Source organism: Muscardinus avellanarius (assembly GCF_963383645.1).
Source record: "Muscardinus avellanarius genome assembly, chromosome: 2".
Taxonomy (NCBI): Eukaryota; Metazoa; Chordata; class Mammalia; order Rodentia; family Gliridae; genus Muscardinus; species Muscardinus avellanarius.
Window position 1 is genome coordinate 20,579,516 of NC_137787.1, and position 20,544 is coordinate 20,600,059.

The 20,544-nt window shown below is 46.1% G+C and overlaps 1 protein-coding gene across 5 annotated transcripts in view; it reads right to left on the minus strand.

Moving 5' to 3' along the window:
• Positions 1-20,145, minus strand: part of STK36 (serine/threonine kinase 36) — a gene marked incomplete at both ends in the record, with an annotated part of 30,045 nt that extends 9,900 nt beyond the window's left edge. For 3 of the 5 annotated variants that reach the window (XM_080689269.1, XM_080689268.1, XM_080689267.1), the window contains 13 exons: positions 2,278-2,383; positions 2,829-2,926; positions 4,225-4,404; positions 8,488-8,631; positions 11,049-11,148; positions 11,846-12,033; positions 12,191-12,360; positions 12,628-12,721; positions 14,967-15,216; positions 15,480-15,610; positions 18,283-18,360; positions 18,465-18,605; positions 19,980-20,063. In XM_080689269.1, coding sequence (XP_080545395.1) covers positions 2,278-2,383; positions 2,829-2,926; positions 4,225-4,404; positions 8,488-8,631; positions 11,049-11,148; positions 11,846-12,033; positions 12,191-12,360; positions 12,628-12,721; positions 14,967-15,216; positions 15,480-15,610; positions 18,283-18,360; positions 18,465-18,605; positions 19,980-20,063 — 1,764 coding nt within the window. Of the gene's footprint in view, positions 1-2,277; positions 2,384-2,828; positions 2,927-4,224; positions 4,405-8,487; positions 8,632-11,048; positions 11,149-11,845; positions 12,034-12,190; positions 12,361-12,627; positions 12,722-14,966; positions 15,217-15,479; positions 15,611-18,282; positions 18,361-18,464; positions 18,606-19,979 lie in introns of all 5 variants that reach the window. The other 2 variants (XM_080689266.1, XM_080689270.1) reach the window with 2 other exon arrangements.
• Positions 20,146-20,544: the final 399 nt, after the last annotated feature.

Here is a 20,544-nt window from a genome sequence, read left to right on the forward strand (position 1 = left end):
GTAAACTGGAACTTAGATTATGCACGCAAAGCTTCCTGATTTTTTTTTTTTTTTTTTTTTTTTTTTGGTGGTACTGGGGTTCCTGGAAGCCCTTCTACCTCCTGGCTACACTCCCAGACCTATTTTTGCATTTTTTTTTATTTGGAAACAGGGTCTCCTAAGCCAGCACGTGCGGCTGGCTTCGAACCTGCACGATCTTCCTGTCTCTGCCTCCCAAGCGCGGGGATTACAAGCGTGCGCCACCACGCCTGGCAAGCTTCCTGATTTGAAAGGTTGAAGTATCTGCAATCATCGGAACCTCAGACTAGTAAAGCTTAAGTAGACTGCTAGCTGGCTGGAGGTAGAAATGGAGGCCAGGCCTGTGTTTCCAATCACAAATGTGAATAGCGACCAGACAATCGCTTCCTTCCTTGTAGGTTTCCCTTTCTAATGATCTCCTCTGGGCTCACTGGAACTCAGCTACTGTCTCATTCATTCTTCCATTCTCCTGCCCTCACCTCTAGGGTCTAGCGCAACGAATCCACATACTTCACTAGTTTTTTTGTTTTGTTTTTCCTTTTGGAAATTGAATCCAGGGGCATTCTACCACTGAACTCCATCCCTAGCCCTTTTTAATTTTTATTTTATTTTTTTTTTTTTTTTGTGTGTGTGTGTGTGTGTGTGTGGTACTGGGAGTGGAACCTCTGGGCTATACTTCCAGACCTATTTTATACTTTATTTGGAAACAGGGTCTCACTAAGTAGCTGAGGCTGGCTTTGAACCTGTGCGATCCTCCTGTCTCAGCCTCCCAAATGCGGGGATTACAAGTGTGCGCCACCACGCCTGGCTTCCCAGGCCTTTTTAGATTGATTGGTTGATTGATTGAACTCAGGACACTTTACCCCAGCCATTTGTTTGTTTGTTTGTTTGTAAACAGGGTCTTTCTAAGAGTCTCACTATGTTGCTGAGGTTATCCCCAAACGTCCAATCCTCCTGTCTTAGCCTCTAAAGGAGGAATTATAGGAGTGCGCCACCACATCAGCCCTTTTTATTTTTTATTTTGAGACAGGGCCCTGGCCTCAAACCTGTGATCCTCCTGCCTGAGCTTCCCAAGTTCTTGGATTATAGATATGTGCCACCATGCCCAGCTGGTTCACTGGTCTCCAGGATAAACAAGGCTTGGAATTATGAGAGGATCTACAAGTCTTTTCAAGAATAAATACTTCTATTTGTGGTCCCCGAAAGATGCCAAATTGCTGGGTGTGGTGGTGCATGCCTGTAATCCCAGCATTTGGGAGGCTGAGACAGACAATCGTGGTTTGCGGACAGCTTCAGCTACTTAGTGAGGCCCTTCGCAACTCAGTGAGACCCTGTTTCAAAATAAAGTATAAAAAATAGGACTGGGGCCGGGCGTGGTGGCGCACGCTTGTAATCTCTGAGCTTGGGAGGCAGAGACAGGAGGATCGCGCAGGTTCGAAGCCAGCCACGCGCGCTGGCTTAGGAGACCCTGTTTCCAAAATTAAAAAATGTAAAAATAGGTCTGGGAGTGTAGCCCGGGGGTAGATGGGCTTCCAGGAACCCCAGTACCACCAAAAAAAAATAGGACTGGGGGTATAGCTCGGAGGTAGAATGTCCCTGGGTTCCATTCCCAGTACTGGAAAAAAAAAAAATATATATATATATACATATATATATATATAATTTGGCATATATATAATTTGGCATATATATATATGTATGTATGTTTATATGTATATATATATCTCCAAATTGTTTAATGTCTCTGGGTCTTCAGATCTGTTGCTTTTTCCGTCTGGAATGTCCTCCTTACTTTCTTGTCTCATCCATTTGTTGTATGTTCAATCCTAGAAGAGATGATTTCCTCTAAGATTTCTTCCATGACCCTCCAAATAATGTTCATGTATCTTATTCGGTGCATCTATATTCAATACAAAATCCTAGTGCGCTTTCATTCCTCCCACTTGACTATCCCTAGTACCTTGAAGGCAGAAACTTTTTCTCACGCAGGTGGCATATGGTACATAATGGGAATTCAACAAATGCTTGAGTTGACTTGATCTGGCTCTTTAGAGTCATATAAGAAAGGGGATGGAAGCTGGGCTCAATGGCATGTGCCTTGTAATGTCACTACTTGAGAGGCCGAGACAGGAGGTTCTCAGGTTCAAGGCCACCCTCAGCAACTTGGCGAGACCTTGTTTCAAAACAAACAAACAAAAAAAGATGGGTGAAATACAGAAGGATGGAAGAAACAGAAATCTGGAAGTGGGAACAGATTACCATAAGGCTGTCCTTCCGCAGTATCTGCTCAGAGTCATCTGGCTGAGCTAGCACTTTCCCCAACAGGTCCAGAAACAGATTGGCAGCCTCCTGAAAAACTTGTAGGCTGGGAGAAAATAAGCCATGGTTTATTATCATCCATCTACTAAAAACCTACATGTAATGAACGGGGCAATTCTGGGCTGGTAGGAGGAGCTCTTCAAAGGAACACAGAATGCTGCTTCCTTTCTTCCCCACCAAACACACACACACTCACACTCACACTCACAGTTTCACATACACCCCTTCCATGGCCCCGCTCCACCATCTTCACATCTTGACCCTCCATTTAGGGCAATGACACTTCTGACCCCTAGAGCATGAACGTCTTGGGCTGCAGTGGGTGGTGTCTGGAGATCCTTAAGAGGATCCGCTGAACTCTGAGTGCCATCGACTGGTCTGTCATAAACACAGCTTCTTCTCACTTGGCCTCTTAACAGTCAGGAAGGGAAGAAATGGGGCAGAAACTGAAGCCAAACTGGCTGTCAGAGCAAAGGCGTGTCTTATCCCACCTGTCATCCGTCTGGCTTCTCTCCAGATTGAAGGTGCAGGCAAAGTAGGCCTGTATCACGGCCATTAGATCCCGTATGAAGGTCCCATACCAAGGTTGCTGCCAGGGAAGGAGAGAGAGTAAGCACAATGTGGGGGATGGAGACAGAGGAGAAAAAGCTGGAAAAAGGCAGACAGAGATCCAGCCAAGCCGACCGAACAAAAGGGTGGAGGGAGAGACGTACTGGCAGATAAAAGGTCAAGAGGTGACAAAGCACCTGCCAGGAGCTGCAAACAGCTTGAAACGTGTCTTCTTTGGACTATGCAGAGTTTTTTCATATAAGAGATCCTATTTAAAAAAAAACACTACTTACTTATTTATTTATTTATTGCGGGTCTGGGGGTGGAACCCAGAGGCATTTGACCTCCGAGCTACACCCCCTGCCCCTATTTTTTGATTCTTTATTTTGAAACATGGTCTCACTAAGTTGCAGAGGGCCTCACTAAGTAGCTGAGGCTGTCAACGAACTGTGATCCTCTGGTCTCAGCCTCCCGAATGCTGGGATTACAAGCGTGCGCCACCACGCCTGGCCATCTTTTTATTTTTGATACAGGGTCTCACTGAATTGCGAAGAGCCTCGCTAAGTAGCTGAGGCTGTCCACAAACCGTGATTCTCTGGTCTCTGCCTCCCGAATGCTGTGATTACAAGCATGAGCTTATAATCCCAGCATTTGGAGGGTAAAACAACACAATTTTAAAAAATTCCTCAAAAATCACCCAAGATTAATGTTCATCAGCAAAGTGTAGCTTCCCAGCTGCCTCAGTCCACACCCTGGGAACTCTCTCTGTCCTTCCTGGGTGATGGCTGCCCTGTCTCTTACATCAGCTGCAGCATGACGATGTGGGACGTAGAGGTTTGGCTCTAGTGTTTTACTAAGCCCTCATCCGAGCTCTTTCACGTCATGTCTCTGTGACCGTTTACAGTGAGTGATCATATATGAGTTAATCCCTGAAAGTCAGTACTTTGCTCTGTAAAATCAGGCCAATAAAGTCTCGGATATAATATTTTAAAACACAGTATTCTCAATATTAAGAAAGTATGTATAAAAATCTTGATTTCTACCTCCTCTAGGAAAATTGGGAGATTTGGCAACACTGGCTTAAATTTCCACACAGCAACAATGGTCTGGAGCCCAAACAGGATGCTCCATTTAGAGTGGGCATGTGCTCGCCAGGTTAACATATTCTCCACTACTCAGAGTTACAAACCTTGCTTATCTTACTGGCTCCAGAAGGCATTAGAGTTTGCAATTGATGGTCTGATTAGAAAAAAATAAAAGGCAGTTGAGCCAAATACAGAAGGCAGCCCAAAGGAAAAGGACCTTCTGCTGGTCGGAGGCTCCTGACCTGCCGCTTACCTGCTGGATGCTGCTGCTCCCCTGGCCGTGCCTGAGGAGGCTGAGCAGCAGCCCAGGCAGCCCCGCCTCCCGGCAGAAGGAATACAAGTGGACAGAGTCACTGCAGCTGGACAGAAGACTGCTCAGGACCCGGAGTGCGGGGAGGATGTGAGAAGCGGTCTCCGGGATGCCTTTCAGGATCTGGGTAACAGGACGGAGAGACTTAGCAATGGCTATTATCATAGGTACAAGAAGGAGGGCTACCGATGCCCCGTGTCCCCAAGGAGTTAGCCACGCAGGCCAAATGTTTGCATTCCTTTCTGGGGAGAAGAGTAAGGAAACAGAGGAACTGTAGGGAAGACAACTGTTTTTCTTTTCTTTTCTTTTCTTTTTTTTTAGTACGGGGGATGCAATCCATAGGCATTCTGCCTCTGAGCTATACCCCAGGCCCTATTTTTATTCTTTGTTTTGAAACAGGGTCTCACTAAGTTGCAAAGGCCTCATGAAGTAGTTGAGGCTGTCCTGTCCTTGAACTGAGATCCTCCTACCCAGCCTCCCAAGTACTGGGATAACAAGCATGCATCACCATGCCCCCTGGAAGACAACTATTGCCAGGTCTCTTGACACAGAACACCAGTGACCAGTGACCAACAAGCAGGGGCCTCCCCTCAGGACCTCTCTGTCAGATCTCCTGCCAATACTATCTTCTTCCTCCCTTCTTTAATCCTTCCCCCATCCCTGACACACACATGGTACTGAACCCAAGGACATTCTACCTCCAAACTATAACCCCAATATTATTATTATGCTGGGATTACAAGCACGCACCACCACACCTGGCTTATTTTTTTTGTTGTTGTGTTTGTTTTTTGTTTTTTGGGGGTACTGGGGATGGAACTCAGGGGCATTCTACCTCCAAGATATACCTCCAGCCCTATTTTTTATTCTTTATTTTGAAACAGGGTCTCACTGAGTTGCAAAGGGCCTCACTAAGTAGCTGAGGCTGTCCGTGAACCACAATCCTCCTGTCTCAGCCTCCCAAATGCTGGGATTACAAGTGTATGCCACCACGCCCAGCTATTTTTTTTGTTTTAAAACAGTCTTTCTAGGTTGCTGAGAGTCTTACTAGATTGCTGAGGCTGTCCTTGAACTTGCAATTCTCTCGTCTCAGCCTCCCAAATACTAGGATTAGAGGTGTGTACCGCCACTGTGGGCTACACACACACTTCTGAAAATTCAAAACAATGGCCATACCCGGCATTACCATTACTGGCATGCACGCCTGTAATCCCATTACTTGGAAGGCTGAAGCAGGAGGATAGCAGGTTCACAGCCAACCTCAGCAACTTAGGCCCTCTGCAAGTTAGTGAGACTGTTTCAAAATTAAAAAAAAAAAAAAAAATAGGGCTAGGAGTGAGCTCAGAGGCAGAATGCCTCAGTATTTAAAAAAAAAAAGCTGCAAAGTAATATCATTTAATTCCCGAGAGACAAAACATCATTCAATTCTAGATCAAGAGTTCATAAAGCCGGGTGGTGGCGCACGCTTGTAATTCCAGCATTTGGGAGGCTGAGACAGGAAGATCGCAGTTCGCAGACAACCTCAGCTACTTAGTAAGGCCCTTTGCAGCTCAATGAGACTCAGTTTTTATTTTTATTATTTTTTTGAAGATTTAAAGAAGTTTATTAGAAAAATAGAAATACAGCCCCATGCCAAGATGGCATGGCATTGGGAGCTGGGCATGGTGGCACATGCCTGTAATCCCAGCATTTGGGAGGCTGAGACAGGAGGATCTGGGTTCGTGGCCAGCCTCAGCTACTTAGTGAGGCCTTCTGCAACTTAGTGAGACCCTGTTTCAAAATAAGGAATAAAAAATAGGGCTGGGGGTGTAGTTCGAAGGTAGAATGCCCCTGGGTCCTATCCCCAGTACCGCAAAAAAGAAAGAAAGAAAGAAGGAAGGAAGGAAGGAAGGAAGGAAGAAAGGAAGGAAGGAAGGAAAGGAAGGAAAAGAAAAGAAAGAAAATTGGGCTGGTGGTATATCTTGGAGGTAGACTGCTTGTGGGTTCAATCCCAGTACCACACAAGAAAAAAAAAAAAAACTGTGCTTCAAAAGTTATCCTTGTTTGTTTGTTTTTGGTATTGGGAATTGAACCCAGGGCCACTTTACAACCCCAGGCTTCTTTCTTTATTTATTTTTTATTTTTTGGTGGTACTGGGGGTGGAACCCAGAAGCTTTCTACCTTTCTACCTCCGGGCTATACTCCCAGACCTTTTTTATATTTTATTTGGAAACAGGGTCTCACTAAGTTGCTGAAAGCCTCACTAAGTAGCTGAGGCTGGCTTTGAACCCAATGCGATCCTCCTGTCTCAGCCTCCCAAGCGCAGGGATTACAAGCGTGCGCCACCACGCCCGGCTTACTTTTTATTATGAAACTGAATCTTACTGAGTTGTTGAGGGTAGACTTGAACCTGAGCTCCTCCTATGGCAGCCTCCCAATTACTGAGATCACAGGTGTGTGCTACCACGCCCACCTCCGAAAGGCATTCTTATGACATGGCAATAGAAAGAGAAACCATAGACTAGGAGAAAATATCTGCAATCACCTATCTGATAAAAGTCCCATATCCAGAATATATAAAGAACTTTTACAACTCAATAAGAACACAAGTCAATATATTTTTTTTTTGGTGGTACTGGAGGTGGAACCCAAGGGCTTTTTCTACCTCTGGGCTCTCAGACCTATTTTGTATTTTATTTGGAAACAAGGTCTCACTAAGTTGCTGAGAGCCTCACTAAGTAGCTGAGGCTGGCTTCAAACTTGTGCAATCCTCCTGTCTCAGCCTCCCAAGCTCTAGGATTACAAACGTGCACCACTATGCCCAGCAAAAAGTCAATTTTTAAAATGAGCAAAAAACTTGAATATTTCACTGAATACATACAAAGAGCTAATAAGCACATGAAAAGATACTCAACATTCATCATTAGCACAATGCAAACTAAAAAAAAAACAATAGTATTTCACACTTCCTAGAATGGCTATAATTAAAAAGTTGACCACAATAAATGTTGGCAAATATGTAAATATGTAGAGAACCGCCAGGCGTGGTGACGCACGCTTGTAATCCCCGCACTTGGGAGGCAGAGGCAGGAGGATTGCGCTGGTTTGAAGCCAGCTGTGCTGCCTTAAGAGACCCTGTTTCCAAATAAAAAATATAAAATAGGTCTGGGAGTGTAGCCCGGAGGTAGAAGGGTTTCAGGAACCCCAGTACCACCAAAAAAAAAAAAAAAAAAATGTAGAGAACCTGGGACCCCTCATAAGTTACTGGTGGAAATGTAAGATGGTACAGTCAGTTTGGAAAGTGGTTCAGTAGTTTCTTAAAATGTTAAATATAATTTAGATGACTCAGAAATTCCACTGCTAGGTACCTAGCCAAGAGAAACAAAGACATATGTCTACACATAAACGCAGTTGTGAATGAAATAGCATTACTCATTTAAAACCAAAAAGTGGAAATAAAACAATGTTCATCAACTGATGAGTAGGTAAAATGTTATCTATGCATACAATGGAATCCTAATAAGCAATAAAAGGGAATGAAATGCCAATATGTGGTACATTGTGAATAAGCCTCAAAAATAGTAATGTCGAGCCGGGCGTGGTGGCGCACGCCTACAATCCCAGTGCTTGGGAGGCTGAGACAGGAGGATCGCGCAGGTTCGAAGCCAGCCTCAGCTACTTAGTGAGACTCTCAGCAACTTAGTGAGACCCTGTTTACAAATAAAGTATAAAATGGGTCTGGGAGTATAGCTCGGAGGTAGAAAGCCTCTGGGTTCCACCCCCAGTACCACAAAAAAAAAAAAAGTTACCCCCCAAACAAATGATTTCATTTTTCTCATTAGTGTATTTGTCATACAAGATATTGCATATTTAATTGCTATGATTACATTTTAAGTTTGCCAACAAAAATTCTGTGGAAATGTTTCCCTCAGTATGTAAGTCCTTACACAATAGCCACCGTTTTTGCCTTTTGACCCACAATGCCTCCATCCCATCAGAAAAAGTTTATGGATGCCTGCTCTAGACTGAGGCTTCATTCAGGAGGAGTGTTCTGAGGCCTGCACGTTTCTGTGTTACTAAAGGAGGTTAGTAAATCGCTTTTAATTAAGAAGATAAATTGGAAGAACTGGGACGGAAGACTGTTAGCTATGTCAGTAAATGTCAAAAAACCTTTTAAAATGCTTCATCTCTGAAACAGCCCCGAACCCGACCCACAGTACCCATCACCTGCGCTCCGGCCTCGCGCAGCTGACTCTGGACCCGCTGGCAGAAGTCAGGGTTGCACAGCAGCGTGAGAGGAGCCTTCAGCTGAATGGGCACAGGCTCCGCCGTCTCCAGCAGTTGTCGCCACTCACTATCACTGTCCGGCTCCTGGGACACAGGGTGGGGGTGGGGCCAGGAAGAGCAAGGAAGTCTCAGGACCGAAGCTCCCAGCCTGGGGTTAGAAACCTGGGGAGCCATGAAATGACGTGGGCAGCAAGTGAGGGGCCTTGAAATGCCACTTGGAGGCCACTAGCATAAAGATATCTACGAGCCAGATGTGGCGACAGATACCTCTAATCCAAGTACCTGGGAGAGTGAGACAGGAGGTTCGCAGGTCACGGCCAGCCTCGGCAACCTAGTGAGACCCTATGAAAACAAAACAAAAAATTTTAAAAGTGGGAGCTGGGAGTATAACTTAGAGGTAGAATGCCCCTGGGTGCAATCCTCACTGTCACACACACACAAAAGAGAGAGATACCTAGAGAGGGGCCTGGTGGCATATGCCTGTAATCCCAGTTCTTGGGAAGCTGAGACAAAATTGCAGGTTCAAAGCCAGATTCAGCAACTTTGTGAGATTCTCAGGAATTTAGTAAGACTGTTTCCAAATAAACAGTAAAACAGGACTTAGGGGGTTAACTCAGAAGTAGAACACCCAAGGGTTCAATCTCCAGCACCACACAACAAAAAAAGGATACCTAGAAAGATATCCATTGTAGCATGGTCAATATTAACAAAAAAAATGGAAACACCATAGAGTAGAGAGTAAAGGAATGATAAACCATGATCCATCCCTATTAGGAAATACTGTAGGTTCTTGAAAAGACTATGGTACTGAGAATGCCTCATTTATGTAATATCTCTACCAAAAAGTATAATCTAAATTGAATCATAAAGAAATACCAACTTGAGAAACATTTCTACAAAATAAGTGGCTTATGTACTATTATGGACATGATTTAAGTGTGTTTCCCCACAGGTCCATGTGTTGGAGGCTTGTTCCCAGGATGGGGTTATTGGGAAGTAGTGAAACCTTGAGGTAGGGACTAGTGGAAGGTCCTTAGGTCAATTGGGAGGTCAATTTGGAACAGTTTAGGTATTTCATTCTCTCTCTCTAGGTGTGCTGGGGACTAAACCGAGGGTCTCACACAAGCTAGGCAACTGCTTTACCACTGAACTATATATCTAGCCTGGGATTGTGTATTTTTACGTTTTTTCTTTTTTGTGGTACTGGGGATGGAACCCAGGAGCATTCTACCTCCAAGATATACCACCAGCCCTATTTTTTATTCTTTATTTTGCAACAGGGTCTCACTGAGTTGCAAAGGACCACACTAAGTAGCTGAGACTGTCCACAAACCTGGATCCTCCTGTCTCAGCCTCCCAAATGCTGGGATTACAAGTGTGCGCCACCACGCCTGGCTGGAATTATGCATTTCTTTTTTTTTCTGGGGGGGGGGGTGGTACTGAGGGTGGAACCCAGAGGCTTTCTACCTCCGGGCTATACTCCCAGACCTATTTTCTATTTTATTTGGAAACAGGGTTTCACTAAGTTGCTGAGAGCCTCACTAAGTAGCTGAGGCTGGCTTTGAACCTGTGCGATCCTCCTGTCTCAGCCTCCCAAGCGCAGGGATTACAAGCGTGTGCCACCATGCCTGGCATGGGATTATGCATTTCTAATGAGACTCTGGTTAGTTCTCGAGAGAGGGCTGTTATAAAACGTTGTGCCTGAGTGGGGTATGGTGACTCATGCTTATGATCCTGGGAGGCTGAGATAGGAGGAGCAAAGGTTTAAGACCAGCCTCAGCAACTTAGCGAGACCCTGTTTCAATATAAAAAAATAAAATCTCACTGGAAGTATAAATCAGAGGTAGAATGTCCTTGGGACATACTCCAGTACCATAAGAAAAACAAAAAACAAAAACAAAAAAATCCTGAGCCTGACCCTGTCCAGTCTTTCTGGCTTCCTTTTTATGTATTATTAATTATTTGAGGGTCTGGGGATGGAACCCAGAGACATTCAACCTCTGAGCTACACTCCCTGCCCTATTTTTTATTCTTTATTTTGAAGCAGGGCCTCAGTAAGTTGCGGAGGGCCTCACTAAATAGCTGAGGCTATCCGTGAACCAAGATCCTCCAGTCTCAGCCTCCCAAATGCTGGGATTAAAAGTGTGCGCCACCACCCCGGCTCCTTTTTATTTTTTGTACTGGGGAGTGAACTCAAAGGCATTCTATCTCTGAGCTATGCCTCCATCCCTTTTTATTTCTTATTTTGAAACAGGGTCTACTAGGTTGCTCAGAGTATTGCTATTTGCTGAGGCTTTCCTCAATCCTGCAATCCTCTGTAAAAGGCTCCCGGTACTGGGATTACAGGTGTACATCACCATGCTGGACAAATAGAGCAACTGTTAACACAAAAGGAGCTCGTACTTTAGAGCTTATACTTAGGGAATCACTGTTGTAGAAAAACACCTCCTCAGCCCCAATATCTTATGGCAGGGATGTGGTCAAGAGTCACTGGATCTCACCTCATTTTCCAGGTCTACTGTATCAATGCCTGGCTGGTCCATCGCCTCTGGTCTCAGCTCTGGGAATGCTTGTTCACAGTCCGAGGTGATGTGGTTTTCCCTGCCAGAGAAAGCCAGGAAGTAGGATGAATTACAAACCTGTGAAGCTTAGAGTTACTTAACTTGTCCTTCCCTCTAGGCCCAGGAAAGAAAGAAGAACAAGTTACACAGGTAGAGAGGGGAAAGTCCCTTTTGGGTATGGGACATGGCTGGCACAGGACATGTTGACTTCTTCTGGGGTTCCATCCCCAGAGGCATTCGACCTCCAAGCTACATCTCTGCCCTATTTTGTATTTTTTATTTTGAAACAGGGCCTCACTAAGTAGCTGAGGCTGTCCATGAACCACGATCCTCCTGTCTCAGCCTCCCGAATGCTGGAATTACAAGCGTGTGCTACCACGCCTGTCAAATGTTGACTTCTAAACACATATCCAGGACTGTCCTCCCACTGTGGACTTTATTCTCGTCTACTTTATAGTTTTCACCTATGGCCCTAAACTCAAATAATCTTCCCATTTGGATAGAAATGACCCTTCCCTTTCACTCACAGTACAACTAAGAAACAAAGAAGAAAAAGTCCTCAAGTTGCTCAAAGAGTTAAGAAAGTGTAATTAGAACCCAGGATTCAGATTTCCAGGCTGTGTCTTTATTTACATAATGCTAGTGACAGGGACCACTTCATATTTGCTTTTTCTGGGTCAAAAGATCTGAAAGATACCTTCCCCTGCTAAACCACCCCCTAACTATATCCTCCTCACCGTGGTGCAGGAGGGGGCTCTCCAGTCCCCGACTCTGCCCAGCTGTTCTTCATTTCTGAGGCCAAGATCCCAGCCAAGATGCTTGACTGCTGAGGGGCAGCCCTCGGTCCAGGCAGAGGGACCGTGCTGGGGGTCACCTTGCTGGTCCTATCCTCTTGCTCAAGGGCACGTCCTGTGTTCTGATGCTTCTGTGGGAGGTGGGCAAGAGATGTTGGATCCGAGCTATTTGGTTGTCAGAGGGCTGTATGGATCCTATTTGTGGCCCTTCCCCAACACACTACAAAGTCCCCCTCCATCTCCAGCTCCCCCCAGTGGCTAGCCTGCATATTTCGCTCTTCCACACACCTTCTGCTTGGCCTCCTCGGCCATGCGTCTATAGGCCTGCCGCAAGATGCGAGACTGATTGCCCTTGGGGGCCAGCCGATGGGCCTGCTCATCCTTCAGGACCTGGAGTTCTGGGGGGAGGCGACTGGTGAACGGGGTCCCCACATCTGAGCCAGCTGGCTCGGTTATTACTGTGGAGAGAGACGGGGGAAGACACGATTATACGAGGGGTGCAGCCACCCTTCCCACTTTGCCAGGGACAACCTCAGTGTCCCCAGGCTTCTGTGGGAGGAGACCACTTGGTGTGACAAGAAGGGAGGAGGAGTGGCGAAAGTTAGACAAAGAGTTAGGAAGAAAGTTCAAGTTGGTGGACGAAAGAAATCTGCCAGAACCAGCTGGGAAAAGGGGGTAGGCTAGAGAGAACACCGGGAAGTCAGCCCGGGACCCTGAGGACTCACTGGTGACGTGGCCAGCAATAAAGGGGTGATGTAAGAGGTCTGGCCAGGACAAACGCTGCCGGGGGTCCTTGGTGAGCAGCCCCTGCAGGAAGTTCTGTGGAGAGAAATAATACTCCATCAGCCCCTCCTTCCCTCCCCTCTCCCCTCTCTCAGACCTATTAGCAGAACCAGCAAACCAAGACTCTTGCGTCTGTTTTATGGCAGACCTGTTGGTAAATTCCACCAAGTGTCCACACCTGGGCAACCCTGTCCTGAGGCCTCATTTTCCAAACAAACCACTGCTCAGCACTTAGGGAGCCCGATCCCTACGCATGGACATTCTCTGTACTAAGAAGAGAGAGGAATCTCAAAGTCACTAACTGTGAGGAAGGGAAAAAGAACTGGGAGAGAGAGGGGATGGCACCTTCACAATCTTATTCAGAAAGCAAGCATTCAAAGGTGTCCCTCCCAAGCCAGTGCCTTTGTCCTCCCTTCCATTATGGTTCACTGGTGGCTATATAGGAAGAAATGCACCTGTATTTAAAAACACATACACAAGAAATAGTGTAAAGATATGATTGGGAAAATTCAAAAACAAATCTTTTAAGTCTTCAGAGGGTGGAAGAGTAGGGAGACTATCTTCTCAAAAAGATATATTTGTTACAGGGTATCTGGGTACATCCTCAGCTAGGCTTGAAATAAGGATAGGAGATTAACTAGTAGATTTATGATCACTGTTCTAAAACAAGGAGATTTGCCGGGCGTGGTGGCGCACGCTTGTAATCCCAGCATTCGGGAGGCTGAGACCTAGAGGACCGCAGTTCGCAGACAGCCTCAGCTACTTAGTGAGGCCCTCTGCAATTCAGTGAGACCCGGTTTCAAAAATAAAGAAAAAAAATAGGGCAGGGGGTGTAGCTCAGAGGTCAAATGCCCCTGGGTTCCATCCCCAGACCTGCAAAAATAAATAAATAAATAAATAAATAAATAAATAAATGGAGATTTGCAGAACTACGGCTCTTACTGAAGATACCTGTGTACCTGCCCTTAGGATGCTGTGTACCTCTCCCCTACTTAAGGTTTTTGTTGTTGTTGTTTAGATTCCTTTACATAATTATTTGGGCCTCCCCAACTAAACAGGTTAGAGAGAAATTTGCCCATTTTCATCTTAGATAAAGCAAAAGAAAGTTGTAATGAGATTTTTTTTTACTCTGGGTAAAAATCGTTCTTAAATTCCATCAGGTGTCCATAATCTTGCCCTAGACGAGAAATAAAAGGAGCTCAAACTCTTCCCCCTCCTCCTCCCTCCCTCCACCGACCAGATGAGACCGAGCCACAGTGAGCAGGCGCCACCTCTGTCACCTGCCCCTAACCACTGAGCCAGCCCCTCACTAGGGCTGAAGAGGTCTGAAAGCAGTGGACAATGTCTAGACACCCAGACACTGTATCTAATAAAATAAGTGGAACAGAGGGCATGGAAAAGGACCAGTATCTATCTACTGTGTCTTTTTTTTTGTGTGTGTGTGGTACTGAGGATGGAACTCAGAGGCATTCTACCTCCCCTGGTCCTGTTTTTTAGTCTTTTAATGTATTTATTTATTTATTTATTTTTGCGGGTCTGGGGATGGAACCCAGGGGCATTTGACCTCTGAGCTACACCCCCTGCCCTATTTTTATTCTTCATTTTGAAACCAGGTCTCACTGAATTGCAGAGGGCCTCACTAAGTAGCTGAGGCTGGCCATGAACCTTGATCTTCCGGTCTCAGCCTCCCAAATGCTGGGATTACAAGTGTGTGCCACCATGCCCGGCTTTATTTATTTTGAAACAGGGTCTCACTGAGTTGCGAATGGCTGCGCTAAGTAGCTGAGGCTGTCCACAAATCCTGATCCTCCTGTCTCCATCTCTCGAATGCTGGGATTACAAGTGTGCGCCACCATGCCCGGCCTCTACTGTGTCTTGAAATTACAGCTCCAGTGTGATAAAGCATACACTGCCCCACACAGGGACTGCCATTCCCAAATTTTGCAGACCTTAGACCATCCCTCTTCTCAAAATAAGCCCTTATAGCTGGGTGTGGTGGCACACCCATGTAATCCCAGCACTTGGGAGGCTGAGACAGGAGGATGGCACTTCAAAGTTGGCTTTCAGCAACTTAGTGAGACCCTGTTTCCAAATAAAGTATAAAATAGGTCTGGGAGTATAGACTGGAGATAGTAAAGCCCCTGGGTTCCACCCCCAGTACCACACACACAAAAAAAGCCCTTATCATAGAAAAACAAGGCTGTTTGGCCCAACTCTTTGAAAAGAGAATAGAAGTAGACGGAGATAGGTTTCTGATGTAAATTCTTTCAATTTTCATTACCTTGAAGCAGGGACTAATGGTAGAGGGCCAGCGCACAGGGTCCTTGAGAATGAGGCTGACCAGCTGAAAGATGCTCGTGGTGTAGAAGGGAGGGGTGCCGACGGCCAGCTCATACAGGATGCAGCCCACAGACCAGAGGTCGGCTGTGTGGTCATACGGTCGCTCTTCCACCAGCTCTGGAGACATATACAGTGGTGTGCCTTTGATAGAGGTCAGCACCATCGTGTTGGTGCTCATAGCCCGGGCAAATCTGCAGTAGATGATGGATGGAAATAGAAAGGGAAGAGGTCGTCTAGACTTGGCCACTACTAGGAAATTAACCCTCTCACTACTCCCTGTTATTGTACGAGCTAACCCAAACCAGAACTGAGCACCTTTGATTGGTTCCCAAGGACCCAGCCCAGGAGGCCCAGTCTCCAGCTCAGGGTCTAAAGTCAGGCCAAAGGAAGCCACACATATGGTCTAAGACTCCCTGGGTAACTGAGAGCAGAGACGGAAGCTCCGCGCCCTCACCCAAAGTCACAGAGTTTGATGCCACCGCCCTTGGCAAGGAGGATGTTCTGCGGTTTCATGTCTCGGTGCAGGATGCGGTGAGAATGCAGATAGTACAGGGCCGACACCAACTGGGCCGCAATGGCCTGGACCTAGAGGCCAGACAGGCGGAGAGAGAAAGAAAGTCAGGGGCCGGCACTAGCTGACAAGCCAGAGACTTCTAAAGACCACCACGAACGTCATCTTTCCCTCTTGCCCGTTTTTCCAGAGCTTCACACTACACCTTCCTTAGGTCTTGCTCCCCTTTCAAATTTACTATTTAATTTGATCGATCATTCATTCATTCATTCATTCACTCAAGGAAAACATATTAAAGCTCACTTACTAGTTGCATGATCATAGCGGGCAAAATATTTTGTGCTTCTCAGATTTACCCTCGATAAGGTGAAAATAATGAAACCACATACCTTGCAGATTGCTGTGTGGATGAAACAAGTTAAAGCTCATGAAGCAAAGCTCAGCATGGTGCCCGGCATTGAATAAATAGTCAACGCACATTAGTGCCACTTGTTGTTTTGCTTGTGTAGTACTGGGGATTGAGCCCAGGGACATTCTACCTCCAACATAAACCTTCAGCCCCATTTTACTTTTTATTTTTGAAACAGGGTCTCAGCCAGATGTGGTGGCGCATGCTTGTAATCCCCACGCTTGGGAGGCTGAGACAGGAGGATTGCACAGGTTCAAAGTCAGTCTCAGCAACTTAGCGAGACCCTGTTTCCAAATAAAATATAAAATAGGTCTGGGAGGAAAGCCTGGAGGAAGAAAAGCCCCTGGGTTCCACCCCCAGTACCACACAAAAAATAAATAAATAAAACAGGGTCTCAGCCAGGTGTGGTGGCGCATGCTTGTAATCCCAGCATTTGGGAGGCTGAGACAAGAGGATCATGGTTCGTGGACAGCCTCAGCTACTTAGTGAGGCTCTTTGCAACTCAGTGAGACCCTGTTTCAAAATAAAGAATAAAAGCCGGGCGTGGTGGTGCACGGTTGTAATCCCCGCGCTTGGGAGGCTGAGACAGGAGGATCGCACAGGTTCGAAGCCAGCCTTATCTATGTAGTGAGGCTGTCAGTAACTTAGTGAGACCCTGTTTCCAAATAAAATATTAAAAAAAGGTCTGGGAGTATATCACAGAGGTAGATAGCCTCTGGATTCCACCCCCAGTATTGGAAAAAAAAAGAATAAAAAATAGGGCTGTGGGTATAGCTCAGAGGTAGAATGCCCCTGGCTTCCATCCCCAGTACCGCAACAGGGTCTCACTAAGTTGCTGAGGACCTCCTTAAATTGCTGAGCCTGAGCCAGGCATAGTGGTCCATGCTTGTAATCCTAGTACTTGGGAGGCTGGGACAGAGGATTGCAGGGTCAAAGCCAGCCTTGGCGACTTAGTGAGGCTCTCAACAACCTAATGAGATCATGTAGCCAAATAAGAAATAGAATCGGGCTGGGGGTATAGCTTGGAGGTAGAATGCCTCTAGGTTCAGTAATAAAATTAATTAATTAATTAATTAAAGTTGCTGAGGCTGGCCTCAAACCTGTGATCCTCCTATACTGGCCTCCCAAGTACTAGGATTACAGGCATGTGCCACCGTGCCTGGCTCAATATTAGTGTTATTAAATAAGATAAAATCTCTTTTCTCAAAGGAAATAGTTATAAAAAAAAACAGACAAAATGAAAATGATAATTACAAATAATGATATGTGCTCAAAAGGAAAGAGAGGGCTGTGATGAGGAGTCCTGAGGAGGTGTACTTGCTCGAGAGCAGAGAGAGCCCAGGATGGATGTGGCTGGAGCCTGTATGCAGCCACATCCCGTTGTTAGCCACTATTTACTGGTGGCAAATCCTGCCTGACCGTAACTCTTATCTCTTATTGCCCCGTCTGGTACCACCACACTGGCCCTTCTTCCTTAAAGCGACCTAGTAAAAGTCACCATGGGCCCAGCATGGTGGCACACAGTTGTAATCCCAGTACTTTTGAGGCAGAGACAGAAAGATCGCAGGTTTGCCACCAGTCTCGGCAATTTAGTGAGGCCCTCTGCAGTTTAGTAAGGCCCTGTTTCAAAATAAATTAATAAAAAATAATAAAATAGGGCTGGGAGTGTAGCTCAATCCCCGGTAACACACACAGACACACACATAAATAATAATAATAATAATTATTATTATTATTATTGTTGTTGTTATTACTAACAATTTAAACACTGATGTGAATTAACTCATTATCCCCCACAGTAGCCTTATGAGGGAGCATTAAGGTTATCTCCATTTTATAAATGTGGAAACTAAACATGAAGACATTAGCTTGTCCAAAGAGACCCAGCTAGTGAGGGGCAGAACAAGCTTCCATACTGATATTTTGACTCCAATGTTTATTTGTTCTTTTTGTTTTTTTTATTTTTTATTTTGGTACTGGGGATTGAACCCAGGGGCATTCTACCTCCCAGCTACATTCTCAGCCCTATTTTTTTTTATATTTTATTTTGAAACTGGGTCTCACAAAGTTGCAGAGGACCGCACTAAGAATTTGAGGCCAGCTGCACATCTGCGACGTCCCAATCTCAGCCTCCCAAGTACTGGGATTACAAGTGTGTGCCACCACGCCTGGCTAACACCAGTGTTCACATACTTTACCCTCACACCACACTGCCTCAAGATATAACTGGATTGTTGTATTCTTCTCAGGTGTTTTAAAAAATGGGGACTTTGTTCTAACAGCCGTTCACCTGCTCAGTGGTCAGGAGTGGGGAGAAGTTTAAGCCGGGAAACATACCTGGTCTTCAGGAAGTTTTCCATCATCTTCCAGGATCTGGAAGAGCTCGCCCTCAGCATAGTCTGTCACCACCACCACCTACAGCAAGAAGGCAGTGGCACTGACGGGAGGTTCCTGCATTCTGAAGTTAGGAAATGCCCCCTCGCGCCTGGGCGAGGCGACCCCAAGCCAGCAAACCACACCTCTTTGTCAGTCTCGAAGCTGTCAAGCATATGCACGATGTTGGGATGCCGCAGACCCCGCATGATTTCAATCTCTCTTTGCAGATTCTTCAGCTCCTTCTCCGAGCGCCCCAGCTTTGGGATGAACTTTAGGGCCACCACCTATCAGGGTAAAGGGAAGGTTCAAGGCCTAGCCATGCTATTGAAAACATCCAGGATTTCAACCTCAACCTCAGAGCTCAGGAATTCAAGGCTTTAGAGTGTCTGAGCAACTTTGATTACACCTGCTAGCCTCCTTCCTCCACTGCCCCTATGGTAGCTGGTCTTACTCAGGTTTCACCCGCCCCTTATCCCAGGAGAAAGGATCCCATTGGTAGGTTCTGAGAGAGGTGTTCTGATCCAACCAAAAGACTTCAGTGGAGAGTTGGGGAAAAGAGAAGAAAAAATAAAGATGGAAGAATAGCGTTCAAGTGTTTTGTTTTATCTCTTCCTGGATGATATGCTAGAAATGAATAATAATATTTATGTGTTGCTTACTAGGTGTCAATCAATCATTGTACTAAGTGATCCTCAAATCTCATCCATCAGTTCTGATCCCATTTCATGTCTATGGATGAGAAAACTAGGTCATAGAGAGATTAAGTGGTTTGTCCATATTTCCAAAATGGAAAGTGGTGAATATAGAATTTATTTATTTTTTATTTATTTATTTATTTTGGTGGTACTGGGGTTCCTGGAAGCCCTTCTTCCTCCGGGCTACACTCCCAGACCTATTTTATATTTTTGAAACAGGGTCTCTTACGCCAGCACGGCTGGCTTCTAACCTGCGCGATCCTCCCGTCTCCGCCTCCCAAGCGCAGGGATTACAAGCGTGCGCCACCACGCCCGGCCTTGAATATAGAATTTAAACCCACATGATCCAACTTCAGAGCTAATACTTTTTTTTTTTTTTGGCGGGTCTGGGGATGGAATCCAGGGGCATTTGACCTCCAAGCTACACCCCCTGCCCTGTTTTTTTTTTTTATTATTATTCTTTATTTTGACACAGGGCCTCACTAAGTAGATGAGGCTGTGCGTGAACTGCGATCCTCCAGTCTCAGCCTCCCAAATGCTGGGATTACAATACTGTGCCACCAGCCAGGTGTGGTGGTGCATGCTTGTAATCCCAGCATTTGGGAGGCTGAGACCTGAGGATCGTGGTTCGTGGACAGCCTCAACTACGTAGTGAGGCCCTCCGCAATTTAGTGAGACTCTGTTTCAAAATAAAAGAATAAAAAAATACGGCAGGGGATGTAGCTTGGAGGTCAAATGCCCCTGGGTTCCATCCCCAGACTTGAAAACAAACAAACAAACAAACAAACAACAGTACTGTGCCACTACGCCCAGCTCAGAGCTCATACTTCTTAAGAAGTATGAAGGAGTCAGTGCCTTCCCTAGGAATACTGGCTAGTATAAATGCATGTCTCCTGGCTTCAATTTCCACTGGAGTTGGGAGTACTGGGTCCCACTCAAAAGATATCCCTCTGTGTTCACCACCTGTGCGCTGTATTTTTTTCGACCCTTGTACACTCTCCCAAAAGAGCCTTCTCCAATCATCTCCAACACGTGATACTTTTCCATGGCAAAGATATCCGGGTCTTTCCAAATGAAGGAGGTAGCTACGATGCCGAGGAGCTCTAGATCCAGGAACGGTTCCACACATCTGGGAGGCCTGGTTCAGGCACGAGAGAAAGGTAAACGTTTTAGCCCCATGTCTTTTACTCTTTTTCACACTAATCCAGCCTTCAAAGGCACGGTCAGGTGGACTAGATGAAAATACGAGGTCTTGGAACAAACAGGGTGTCTCTTTGGAATTCAGTCTCCTGTCCCCCAACCCAGCCCGGCGCCCACCAGACACGGTGTCCCTCTTCCCCCTCCACGCAGCCTCGCCTACCGGTCTCCCCCTTCAGCCTCCCCCCAATTTCTGCCACTCCCAAACTCCTTGGAGCCCCGACCAGACCCCCTGTCTGTGTGCTTCGCTGGTCGGGGGCCCTATCTCACCCCGAACCCTTAAAGCTCCAAGCTCCGCAGGCAGAGGCATCGGTCCCGACCTCCTGCCCGG